Genomic DNA, 13,888 nt, shown 5'->3' on the forward strand with positions numbered 1-13,888 from the left:
TGGGTTTTAAGGAATCCACCTCCCTGGGCAGCCCCTTCCAACATCTAATCACCTTTTTCATTAAGAAATTCTTCCTGATATCCAAACTAAACCTCCCCTGGCACAGCTTGAGGCCGTTTCCTCTTGTCCTGTCCCTGTTCCCTGGGAGCAGAGCCTGACACCCCCTGGCTGTCCCCTCCTGTCAGGGAGTTGTGCAGAGCCACAAGGTCCCCCTGAGCCTCCTTTTCTCCAGGCTGAGCCCCTTTCCCAGCTCCCTCAGCCCCTCTTGGTGCTCCAGCCCCTTCCCCAGCTCCGTTCCCTTCCCTGGAGATGCTCCAGCCCTTCAATGTCCTTCTTGTCCCAGAGCTGTCCCCAGCACTGGAGGTGCCCCAGCAGTGCCAGCACAGGGGACAGCACTGCCCTGGCCCTGCTGCCACCCCAGAGCTGCCACTTTGGCCTCTTGCCCACCTGGGCACACCTGGCTAATATCAGCAGCACCCCCAGGGCCCTTACCAGCCCCTCTACCCCATCCTGGAGCTGCAGGGGCTGTTGTCACCAAGTGCAGCATCATTCCCCAGCTCTCCCTGTGCCCAGCCATCACCAGTCCTTACTCCAGCCCATAAAGAACCTGCCCAGGCCATGGCTGCTGGATTTTCCAGGAATAAGCCATGGGAGATGCTGCCAAAGGCTTTGCTGTAGTCCAGGTAGACACATCCACAAGTTCATCCTAAGTTCATGCCATTAATGCTTTTATCTTGCTGCCACTGTCTTCAAGAAATGGATTAGGATTAGTTTTGAGAGATTTCCCCAATGTGAGGTGCCTGAATTTTATCAGAGTGGCAAAGTCAAATTTTCCGCAGTTTCAGTAACATGAAAAGAGTTCACAAGTGCTCACACAAAAACTCCTCATGCATAGCCAAATGCAGCTTTCTCCAAGAGGCATGAACATACAAAGGGTCTCTCTGCAGCACAGAAAAGTGATTACAACCCAAAGAATGGCTCAGCTTATCAGATCAGCTTTGCTTGTCTCCACAAGAGCCACCACTATCAATCAGGAATCAAGTCCTTGCCATTCACAGCAGAGTGAAGCAGAGATAATTTGACACATAAAGCTCTGAATTAGACATAATTTGAAGAGGAGTAAGCAGGTGTTATTTTTTTATTGACTATTGTATTGCTTTAATAAAAACAATCTCATTTTAAAAGAGCTGTTTAACTTCTCCCAGCCAAAAATCACATGAAAAACGATCTCCCAGGCAAAGCCTGCTCTGATTTCACACAGCAGTCAGATAAAACACAGACGAAGGTTGTGAATTCCCAGTGCCAGCCATTCCTTCATGGAATTAACCACTCAGAACTGCAGATCCCAGAGGTCTGTAAACAGCCCTGCCTCCAGCTTTGACAAATACAATCCTGAGCACTTCACCTCCTCCAGGTTGCTGCTCTGTTGCAGACATCTTTTATGAAAAATCCTTTCTTCAGGATTTTTCCTCCTGAGAAGCTGAGAGGCCTCAAGAACAAAATGTAAACATTGATTATCTGCTGCTGTGGAATGCAACAGTGGATCTGTGATTGGTCCATGTTGGATATTTCTAATTGATGGCCAATCACAGCCCAGCTGGCTTGGACAGAGAGTCCGAGCCACAAACCTTTGTTATCATTCCTTCTTTTTCTATTCTTCAGCCTTCTGAAGAAATCCTTTCTTCTATTCTTTTAGTATAGTTTTAATGTTATATATATATAATAAAATAATAAATGAAGCTTTCTGAAACATGGAGTCAGGTCCTCATCTCTTCCCTCAACCTGAGACCCCTGTGAACATGGTTAAACTGCTCCAAAGCTCATTGCTTTTGGAATGCTTTAGGAAACTCCAGCTTTTCAATCTCTTTCCTTGATAACAAATGTAAAGGCCTTATTTTTGCACCTGAGGGTTTTGCTGGTTTGCTCTCACATCATGTCTCAGAAAGCTGATGGAAGATTCCCAGTGTCTGCTGGGCTGCTGCATCTTTTGCTAATTCCTTGTGTTCCTGATTCCATGGAATGCATCCACCTAGAATGTCTGTCCAAAGGCTGGGAGAGCTGGGGGTGCTCACCTGAAGAAAGAAGAGAAGGATCCAGGGAGAGCTCAGAGCCCCTTCCAGGGCCTAAAGGGGCTCCAGGAGAGCTGGAGAGGGACTGGGGACAAGGCATGGAGGGACAGGACACAGGGAATGGCTTCCCACTGTCACAGGGCAGGGATGGATGGGATATTGGGAAGGAATTGTTCCCTCTGACAGTGGGGAAGCCCTGGCACAGGGTGCCCAGAGAAGCTGTGGCTGCCCCTGGACCCCTGGAAGTGTCCAAGGTTAGGCTGGACAGGGCTTGGAGCAACCTGGGATGGTGGGAAAATGTCCCTGATCATGGCTCATGGATGATTTTTAAGGTCCCTTCTAACCCAAACCATTCTGTGATTCCATGAAGGCGAGGCACTCAGTATATTGTCAGAGCCTTACAACCCAGTGCTAGTGCTTGACAAAACAACTGCAAGGTCTGACTCTGAAAAAAAGAAAAGAATACAAACTTCTTCCCACCCTGATTTCATTCTCTGGATTACAATTGCCTCGATAATTCATTTGAAAACTAAACCCAGCTGAGCAACTGTCTTGAAAATTGAGTAACCTCAGGTTCACCTGTATTAAAAAACCTCAGCTTCAGGCAAAGCTGCTCATTCACAGTGATTTCACCAAGGCCTGGCCCTCATTTGATGTTTTTCTGATTACAGTTCCATTGTGTCACGGTTTAGCAGCAGCACTATTGTATTACAGTCTGTCACCAGCAGCTGAGTGTGACTCCTGCTCTCAGCTCCCTCAGCAGCTCCAGCCCCATGGCTGGATGTGAATTCAGTGCTCTGCTGCCACTTGCCAGCTCTCAAAGCAGATGCAGGAATCAGCGACAAGTTCCACAACTCAAAATAGATGTGACCTTGCAGGATACTTGGGCTCAGGGTATACCCCGAGGGTCTCACTCACACCCAGGTAATAAATCTGGTTATTGTCACTTAAAATTGAATCCCAGCATCGCTGAGGTTGGAAAAGCACTCTGAGATCATCAAATCCAAGCACCTCCTAACACTGCAAAGGCCACCACTGATCCATGTCCCCAAGTGCCACATCCACAGCTTTTAAATCCCTGTAGGAATGGGGAATCCACTACTGACTTTGGAAACCCCTTCCAATGCTTGCTCACCCTTTCTGTGAAGAATTTTTCCCTAATATCCAATCTAGACCCCACCTTGGCACAGTCTGAGGCCATTTCCCCTTGTCCTGTCCCTGTTCCCTGGGAGCAGAGCCCAAATCCCCCTGGCTGTCCCCTCCTGTCAGGGAGTTGTGCAGAGCCACAAGGTCCCCCCTGAGCCTCCTTTTCTCCAGGCTGAGCCCCTTTCCAGCTCCCTCAGCCCCTCCTGGTGCTCCAGCCCCTTCCCCGGACACCAGGAGCCAGTTAGGAAAAAAACCCAAACCTCATCTAGCAAACCCATCATTTTCTGGTTCAAGGCCATTTTTAGGGCTCTTTCAGGCCCTCAGCTCAAACCACATCTAAGAGCACATGCACAATTATTCAGTGAACAAAAAAATAAATGACATTTTGATTTTATTTTTCTTCCTTTTCAGTGCCAAAAAATGCTGGAGTCACCCATGCACACTGCTGTTATTGTAATATTTGTTAGTCCTTCCTCCCTTGCTGCAGGCAGCACTGCTTATCACGGAAAAAAAATTGTGCCATTCCCACATTTTTATCCATGATTATCTGGCATGTGTCACTGCCAGAAAAAGCTTGATATTTATTTTAAATTGCTGCAATAATAAGGAAAGTGGCTGTATTACATTTACATTAAAATAATGGAATGCACAGCATTTAATATGAAAAGGGATTCCTGAACAAATTGTTTGCTCAGTGTGTTTCCCACACAGCCATTCCACCGCTCCTGCAATACCCCAGTAGATAATACTGGAGATATTGTTGTTAATAATACATGGGAAACACACATCCCTGAGGAATTTCAGTGCATATTTGCTGGGTTTCCTTAGCTGGCAACACCGTCCCTTCCTTCCCCACTTCAGTGCAAAAACAAACTCTACATGTGCTCACTTACAGTTGTGCCTAATTATATAAATGTACTAATTACACACACTTTTCAAAGTAGGTAAATTTTAAATGGTGCCATTAAGGAAATCTATTTGATGATGGAAATTTCTGTAATATCATATTGCAATCTCACACATGGCAATTTTGCTCTCATGTCAGTATTTATTTAATGACAAATAACAGCAGAGGATAATAGAGTTGGGAAAGCAAATTAAAGCTGTAAGATTTGTAGGGTGATGTTGGTCAGCAGATGCTAAAGGAAAGGAATAAAAGGAATTTGGAAAAGCAGTGGATCTGAGGTAAATAATGAGTAAAAAGAACTTTTGAATGATAAATGTCTTCCAAAACCACCAGATAAACACCTGCAAGAGTGACTTACCCCTATCAGAAACAAATAGAAGTCATTGAGCACTTCATTTACACACACAGTTATCAGATCTGGAAATCACTTACCTGCAGTCCTGAGCACCTCTTTGCACTCAAAATAATTCCAATTTCAAATAGGAACCAGTCCTAGGAGCTCACCCAGTCATACCCACACTGGTAAAAAACAATCTGCTGCCTTTTGGGGCCTTCTGGCTGATATAAAAAGTGCTTTTTACTTTTCACATCAAATATTCACCCAAATTCCTGGTTCTTTAACATAACACCTGTGAGGTGATTGTATAATTAAATATAATGAACACTGGTTGTCTTTTGGTACCATTAAAGTTTACTGCCCTGATGTCCCAGGTGAGTGGAGGTTTTTTTCATATAAATTAGAATAATTTAATATTTTTCTGCTGCAGAATCTGGGTTTTGCAGAGCACTGGGCAGCACCACAGTGCAACAGCACTGCAGGATGCTAATCCCTCTGCCTTTACTTAAATAACAAAGTGGCAGGGAAGAGACAGAATCCATTCTCCCCAAAAAAGGGGAAAACTCAGTGTAAGAAAGGGAATTGGTGGATGTTCCCTCACACAAATCCTTGTGTCACAACAAACACTCTCAATAAGTCACAGGCTGTCACACCTCACCCAAGACATTTATGGAAAGGCTTGATAGAAGCATCTTATAAGCATCAGGTGGGTGATCCTGAGTTATCCAGCTCAGTGATTGATCAGCAATGTTCAGGAACTCTTGGATCTGGGATTTTGGGTTCACCCTTCAGGGTTTGGGGTCCAGAGAAGTTTGAATAGCTTTAAGTTCACAGATTTCTATTCTGGTGAACCCACATTAAATAAATCTGTAGAAGAGACTCAAAATATCTCTGCACAAGGAGCTATTTCTCTTTCTGCATGGTTATAAAATTACTCACACCATAAAAAATTCCTAAAAGTTTGAATTTAAAGCAACTATGATGTAAGTTGGGCATTGGACTGAGGAGCTGCAACAGCAGCACGGAGAGTGCAACACACAGCGAGTGATTTTGTGTTAATTGGTGCCATCTGTGACCTTGTGCTCACAGCTGAAGCCATTCCACCCTCTGCCCAGTGTTACCTTCTGATATTCTTCCTTGGATCTCAGGGCAGCTGCCATCTGTTCCTGGGAATAGGTGTAGATGGCCGAGCGGTACTGAGTGCCGACGTCGTTCCCCTGCCGCATCCCTGGGGGGACACAAGGCAGGGGGATCAGCTTCCCTCCTTCCCTGAGGGCTGGGAGAAGTCCAGAACCTCCCCAACCCACAGAATCCCAGCATGGGTTGGGTTGGGCTGGATTGGGCTGGATTGGATTGAGTTGGCTTGGGTTGAGTTGGATTGGATTGGATTGGATTGGATTGGATTGGATTGGATTGGATTGGATTGGATTGGGTTGGGCTGGGTTGAGTTGAGTTGGGCTGGCCTGGGTAGGGTTGGGTTGGGTTGGCTGGGTTGGATTGGGTTGGCTTGGGTTGAGTTGGATTGGATTGAATTCGATTGGATTGGATTGGATTGGATTGGATTGGATTGGATTGGATTGGATTGGATTGGGCTGGGTTGGGTTGGGTTGGGTTGGGTTGGGTTGGGTTGGGTTGGGTTGGGTTGGGTTGGGTTGGATTGGGTTGGGTTGGGTTGAGAGAGACCTTTAAATTCATCTCATTCCAACCCCCTGCCATGGGACACCTCCCAGTAAATTCAGCACAGTTTCTGCCATACACACTCAGCAGGGAGATTTAGGGAGTCCAAGTCTTTGGTTAAAGAGTCCTAAAGGGATTCAATGCTGATATCTCCTTTTACATGTCATGGAAATGAAATATGAGCATTTTATGATTTTGTTCCATCACACAATAGTCAAATACAGATGTCAAACCTTAAATAATTAATCTGTAATCATGGTGCTCTTAAAAAACTCTGATTTTGGACCATGCAAATGGTTACCCAGAAAAATGTTGATTTTATCAAGTGCTTATAATCTTTCTTGTGCTGTGGGAATACAACTTAGTGGGAGAGAGGTACAACATACTTTTGGAGAAAAATACTTATTTTTGGGACAGAGAGTTTGTGGACTTCCCATCCCTGAAGGAGTTCAAGACCAGGCTGGATGGGCAATTTTGGCACCAGGATTATGTGATATTTCTGCTGATATGTGTAACCCCTTCAAAAGGCCCGATGGATGAAGTCGTTCATGTACAAATTTGCAAAATATGGGATGGATTTTCCCTGAAAAGCTACAAAACACTGGGTCAAAGCAGAGAGGTCACAACTGTCCCCTCAGGTGACCAGCCCAGATCTGGTTTGGCACTGCAGTCCTGAGAAGCCACTGCTCTTTCCCATTCCCATTCCCATTCCCATTCCCATTCCCATTCCCATTCCCATTCCCATTCCCATTCTCTCCAGCCAGCTTTGCTGTGGATCATTCCCTAAACTCAAACAGCCTCAGAGCAGCTTTAGCATCAAGAATTCTCTGGACATGCGCTTCTGCAGCTGCATTGGCAGCTTTGTTATCACTGCCTTTCTCCCCTTCTTCCCAATTTTGTGTTCAGGAACCCGACTTTATGCTTTGCTGGAACAAAATGTGTTAATTTTGACTTTGCTTAAGAAACTCCAACTTTTTCACTTTCCAATGTGAGGAAGGTGAAGGGAGACGACCACATCCGATTGACGAACATTGATCTCCGATTTATTGATCCAGCTTACACACTTTTATAGTAGTGTTAATTAAGCAAATCGCAAAACCCGAGCTCATCATTGGTTACAGATTACATGCCAACCCCTCCTTTGTTGTTAATACCTGTGGTTTCTTGTTGAGGCTAATACTCGTTTTTCTCATCCTGCTGTTGACTTGCTATTGAGCACCCTTCAAGGACTCCATGTTTTCCACCATGTTTTTCTCATCACTTAGCCAAGGACACGGTGTTTATTGTTTAAGGAAAAAGCCTGAGAACTTGCTGCTTACAGCTGCCTTTTACTTTTTAACCAGCTGTATATGATCATGGCCTTTTTCTATAAGCCATGTCTGAACAAAACTCTCCAACACCCATGTCCATCCACACCAGCACACAGAGTCCTCCCAAAAAGCTGCAATCCAAGAAAAATTGGAAATCATCAGGATTGGTGTTAGGATTGCCACCAGGCTGCAGAAGCCCCTCTGAGGATTCCCATCAAGTGTCAGAATTGTGGAGATGAAATGGAAAAGGAAATGGATGTCCTGATACCCCCCTGGCAAAGGACAGAGGGTAGAGAAAGAGTCTGGGGTACTGGAGGGAAAAAATGCCATCAACTCACTACTCCTCATTAAATCATGGATTTATCCCTCTTGGACTCCCCAGGGCAAGAAAAAAATGATTTAAAGGGAAGTACAATAAACAAACAAAAACTGCCTGAAATATTAATGAAAAACAAGACACAAAAATATTTTAAAATATGTATAAGGACAAAAATTCCATTCAATGACCAACAGTTACATGAAAGAATCTAATTCCAAAACATGTTCTGGAGTTTTCTGATGGATTATTTTTTAGCTGTTAAAATGTATTATTACAATAAAAACAATAACAATGGTCTTCATCAATACTTAATAGTGGCAAGTGCCACCAGAGGATATATTTTGCTCATTCCTTTGGAAGTTGTTCCAGGGTGACAGGGAGCTCTGGTAAAGCCAATTTGGGATAAAATGAGGACAGGCCAGGAAAGCTTTAATTTTGCCAGAATATGTTAATGCTGATTGATGCTTGAGCTTAAGCATTAACATTCTGCAAATCTATTTATTGCTTAACAAACTGTTTAACAACCAACTAGGGAGGAGATTACAAAAATCTCTCTAAATGGAGGATCACTACAGAGGGTGCTGGTTTCCAGCATGAATTTAGGAGTGCAAGTTTGGTATGAGCTCAAGTGCACATGCTCTGAGTGAAAAAATCAGATTATTCAATATCTGCATGTGCCACCATGACATAATATCTGAGAGCCAGTCAGCTTAATTAATTTATTGAAGAGAAGGTTAAGAGGAGAACTGACTCTAAATTAAAAATACATTTCTAGAGGAGAAAAAAAAAACAGAGAAATGAGGCTCTTCAGTCTTGCCAAAGTTATTTAACTTGGAAGGGCAATTGAAAGTCAAAGTATCCAAAATCCAGGTGGGAAATAAGACAACATCCAAGCAATAAAGAGCATTTATCTCTTGAACAATGCACCTAAAGCCACATTCCACTCCTAAGAGCTCCACTTACAGGAAATACATTTCCATAGAATCATGAAACAGTTTGGGTTAGGAAGGACCCTAAAGATCACCCAGTGCCATCCCCTGCCATGAGCAAAACCTGCCAGTTTAGGGATAGGTTTTAGGGTAGCTCCAGGAGATCAATCTTTTCCTCAGGGATAGTAAAGAAATCTTTCAGTAGGACCTGAACCTTCCTTTCATTCAGGACTGAGATGAAAAACAGATTCCTTCTTAAGGTTGGTAAGAAAAATTATTAACCCTGAGGAATCAGAGAATCGCTGAGGGTGGAAATGGCCTCAGAGATCACCAAGTCCAACCATCCCCCAGCACTGCCAAGGCCACCACTGATCCATGTCCCCAAGTGCCACATCTACATGGATTTTAAATTCCTCCAGGAAAGGGGACACCACCCCTACCCTTGGCAGCTGTACCAGGGCTGGACAACCCTTTCCATGAAGGAATTGTTCTCATCCAAATCTCCTTTAGTAATATCAGTGGGGCGAGACAGAGACGGGAAAAGGCAAATCCTGTGTCCCTGACCAGGTGATCAGGAACACATCCAGCACGAAAAGGGACAAACAGACCTCTGAGGAAATAGCCTGGCAGTCACTGGTGAGGCCTGGAACAAAGAAAATCAGCTGATGTGCCAGGAACAGCCAGAAATCCTCTTGTCAAAGAGGTGCTTTGACAGAGAGGCTGATTTTAGAACAGAGAGAAAAGCAGAGAATTTGCACCTCTCTGGCAAAAGACAAAAACAATGTGGGGTTTGGATATGGTTGTGTGGTGCCAAAGTATGAAAAAGTCCAAAATCCAACAGCCCAGATCCTGTGTGAGCATTGAGTTGTCGTTGTAAATTCTTCTCTCTGGAGAATCAGAGTAGATGAGGGCATCTGCAGCTCCAAACATGGTCAGATGTTGGGCATGGATCATATTCAGGAATTTCCCTCTGGCTGACCAAAGTGTCTCAGCAGAGCTCGGCCCTGACCACTCTGGAGAACATAAAATGTCCTCACTGTGCCAGCAGAGCCCAGGGCACCAATTAACCACAAAAAGCCCCCAAGAGCTGAGCTCTGATGTATATGAAATGGAAATTTGTGTGAGGATGGTGGCTGGAGAGAAGAAGGCTGTGATGAGCTCCCAGATCCTATCAAAGGAACAGTTCCCAGGTTGAGACTGCCATGGAATACAAACACACTGCCACTGGGAAAGCTGATATTTGCCCAAGTGTAGATAATAGGCAAAGAAATGGCTCTAAAAATCCCTTTCTTACCAACACTTTGGTATCTTCTGATACACCTGGATAGGAATTATTTAGTTTTGGTCTTTTTCACGTTCTTTGGCATCAGAGCAATAAATTCTGGCTCTCCTTTGGTTTGAATGACTGGAATATGGACTGGAATATGGAATCCCCATCCCTGGAAGTGCCCAAAGCTAGACTGGACAAGACTTGGAGCAACCAGGGATAGTGGAAGGTGTCTCTGCTCAAGGGCAGGGGGTGGAATGGGATGATGTTTAAGTTCCCTTCCAACCCAAACCATTCTGTGATTCTCTGATTAATAAAAAAACATATTTCCCAGTACTATTATTTTTTTCTTCAGAAACTGCAAACAAGCAGATTTGTTTCCAAAAAGCCAGTGTTTAATACATTACCTACAGAAAGCTAAAGCAAAAGACACTTTATTTCATTGGCTAAATCAAGGAATTCTTTCAAAGACTCAACCCTCTAATGACTTGAAAGTAACACTTATACACCACTCCTTATCTTGCCTCCATTTAAAAATAATAAAAAAAAGGTAATGGCATCATCCGTCAACTTTGCTATTCTCGGAGGATCCCAGGCATAATGGAGATAAATGGCTGAGGTCTCTTCGACTCTTCTCTGCCATCCAGTGAAATTTTAAAGGGCAGTTCATAGCTCTTATTTTTATCATAATTTTTCCCTGTGATTTATAGACTTTTCTGCAGCTGTCACTTATTTTCTTATACCTGCAGCAACCTGAGATAGGATTGGTCATTTTCTTCTCCCCAATCAATCCTTGCTGAGTTAAGACTAATAAAACTCCTTCTTCCAGCTCATCATATCATTATTTAGTAAAAATCAATGGCACCATGTCAGCCTGGCTTGATGTCATCACTCACTCTAATGATTACATCCATACAGCTTAAAAGTTGCCAGGGGAAAGTAAAACTCTTTATGGCACATGATTAAAGGAGAAAAATGTTAATAGGAAAGAATTTCGTTACAGTACTGTGCATTGAGAGCTCTGGATGATTTTCAAGGTGCCACGGTGCAGGAAGTATAAATTAAATAGAAAATAGTTTCTTCAGGAGGTTTAAAAGAATTAATGAGCTTGTACATAATAAAGAGAAGTTTTGCACTGTCAACAAGGTTTAGAAAGTTTTCAACATACACACTTTTTAGTGTCAAGGAGGAAACACTGATTTTGGTCCTCTTTTGGCACTAATAGATCTTTGAGGTCTTTTCCAAGCCAAACCATTCCATGATTCACATTGCAGGGGCAATACTGCTCCTCTAACGCTTCAAATATTTTATGCATATTTTTAAAAACTAGAAATTCTCCAGGAAGACTTGGTTTAGAAGAAAAGTTCCCTGTATATTCATTATTTATTAATTCCCTCAGATATAACAATGTACCAACGCATTTTTGAATGCTCTTTGACCTTTGAAGGAAGCACATCATCAACCTGAACCCAGAAAAAAACCACTCACAGGTTTGCTTTGGATGAGTGCAACAAAGCTCAAGTGTTAACTCAAGTACCACTGGCAGGCAAAAGTGTTAATCCATTTCTAATTGTTAATTGAAAATTCATATTTACCAGTAGTGCACAGAACAGATGAATAGAACAGTGAATTATGCACATAAATCATCCTTAATGGCACTAAACTTATTGTAGGGGACTCTTGCTTTAATCAAACTTGAACTTCACTTTAATCAAAAGTTAAATGATTTGGTTTAGGCAGGATTTTAGACATTTTTCTGCCATAAATAGGCACTAGGCTTTTTCAGAGGTACTTTCTCTTAAAAATCTGCCTGGGAACTGGATGAACCTCAACTTGTTGGAGAAACTCCAGAAGAAACCACAAAGATGCTCCAAAGGCTGGACCCCCTGTGGATCCAGGCTGGGAGAGCTGGGGGTGTTCACATGGAGAAGAGAAGGATCCAGGGAGAGCTCAGAGCCCCTTCCAGGGCCTAAAGGGGCTCCAGGAGAGCTGGAGAGGGACTGGGGACAAGGCATGGAGGGACAGGACACAGGGAATGGCTTCCCACTGCCAGAGGGCAGGGATAGAGGGATTTGGGAAGGATTTCCTGGCTGTGAGGGTGGGGAGGTTCTGGCACAGGGTGCCCAGAGAAGCTGTGGCTGCCCCTGGAAGTGTCCAAGGCCAGGTTAGACAGAGCTTGGATCAACCTGGGATAGTGGGAGGTGTCCCTGCCCATGGTAGTGGGTGGGATGTGATAGCTTTTAAGATCCCTTCCAACTCAAGACAATTCCACAATTCTATGAATATGGGAAGGGAATGAAATTTTTATTCATATTTATTGGTGAAGCTGGAACTGAGGTTTGGTTTATGCTACCAAAACTGACCAAACATTGATGCCTCATTTGAGTCAACTGTGTTGTCCAGTTCTTCCCACACCCGTGGCAGCTGAGCCCCTCCATGCCCATGGAAACATCTAAATTTAAGTGGATTTAGCTCAGCCTTTATCCCTCCTGGCTGTGCTGGTGAGACAAGCCTGCCTGGAGATTCTGATAGCCTGCAATCCCCAATAAAATGCATGCAGCAGGGATGTGTGGAAGAGACTGGAGGATATGACAGAAGGCAGAATTGAGCTCCACATTTTCTAACTGCTGGAAAACAGGGATAATACCCAAAAGCAGCTGATATGGCGAAGGCATTTCTGTTTTGGCACCAGAATTGGGCCCTCATTGCTGATTTTCTTCAGGGCTTAACTTTGCTGTGATGTTACAAAAAACTGGACAATAACTGATAATGGGGAAAAACATAATTAAAAAATGCAGGGATTCAGAGGAGTTACCACATGGGCTCAGCTATGGAGCCACACAGATTTGCTGTTATTTTCTTCATGTGCCTTCTCCTTTCTCTTCATTTATGTGCTGTTCATTAGTGCCTTGCCTCAATTTAGGCATTTGCCAGCACTACGAATCCAAACCCACTCTGATCCACCAGGTGCTGTTGCGATAGTAATAAAAATAATTAGTGATAATAAAAATAATAGTGTTGTCATTTGCTTTTATCAGCAGATAAGCTCATGGGACACTGCTCTCTCAAAACACAGACAAGTGTGCTCCTATAAATATGCACAAGGAAATTGCAAGCAGAGAAAAACAGTCATTCATTGAAAATATTGTTGTTCAGAAGAGAGTCAGCTTTGACCTCTTGTACCTAATTATACACGAAAACAAAGATTAAAAGCCTACTAATAATCACCATAAACTATGATTAATGATGCCACGCTTCAGTGCCTCAGATTTCCAGACCCAAGTACAGTAAATTCACTATTATTTGAAGAAGAAAACAATGTTTGGTATCTCTTTGTTTTGACTTCATCTATTGTTTCCCTTGCCTAAGGATTAGGAGCAATCCATCAAAAAATTCTGCAGAAAAAGACTTTCTAAGGTTGCCCTCTCCTAATTCTACAAACACATGAAAATTTAGATGCTGTTATTCCCACCACATTCCCATTGGCTTCATGGATAGATCCACGGCATCATGGAATGGTTTGGGTTGGAAAGGACCTTTAAAGATCATCTAATTCTTATATCACAGAGTCACAGAATATTCTGAGTTGGAAGGGACCCACATGATATTTTATTTTATATTATAAAATAAATATCTTTATTTTTGATATATATATATATATATAAAATATAATCTCATTCTTCCAGTATAAACCTCACCTCCCTCAGGTGGATTCATGCTTCCCACAGTGTCAGAGTTTTAGTTTTCAGTAGTTCTGGGGGAATTGTCCACACATTCTTGTCAGGTGTAAAATAAAGAACCTAAAAGCAGTTGAACGAGGAATTCAGAGCCCAGAAGGACTTTTGCCCTTGAGCCAGAATTGATTCAGCAGCACTCACTTCAAAATGCAAAGTGTTCAGCCCACCTCAGCAAACCACTGCTCTGGTT

General features: G+C 43.2%; 1 protein-coding gene across 2 annotated transcripts in view; it reads right to left on the bottom strand.

Annotated features, from left to right (window-relative positions):
* MSRA (methionine sulfoxide reductase A) overlaps positions 1 to 13,888 on the bottom strand; it is a 243,445-nt gene that overhangs the window by 76,959 nt on the left and 152,598 nt on the right. For both annotated transcript variants that reach the window (XM_063153178.1, XM_063153179.1), the window contains exon 5: positions 5,581 to 5,687. In XM_063153178.1, the coding sequence (XP_063009248.1) occupies positions 5,581 to 5,687 (107 nt within the window). The remainder of the gene's footprint in view (positions 1 to 5,580; positions 5,688 to 13,888) is intronic.

The sequence above is a fragment of the Melospiza melodia genome, chromosome 3 (assembly GCF_035770615.1).
Source record: "Melospiza melodia melodia isolate bMelMel2 chromosome 3, bMelMel2.pri, whole genome shotgun sequence".
NCBI classification, from domain to species: Eukaryota; Metazoa; Chordata; class Aves; order Passeriformes; family Passerellidae; genus Melospiza; species Melospiza melodia.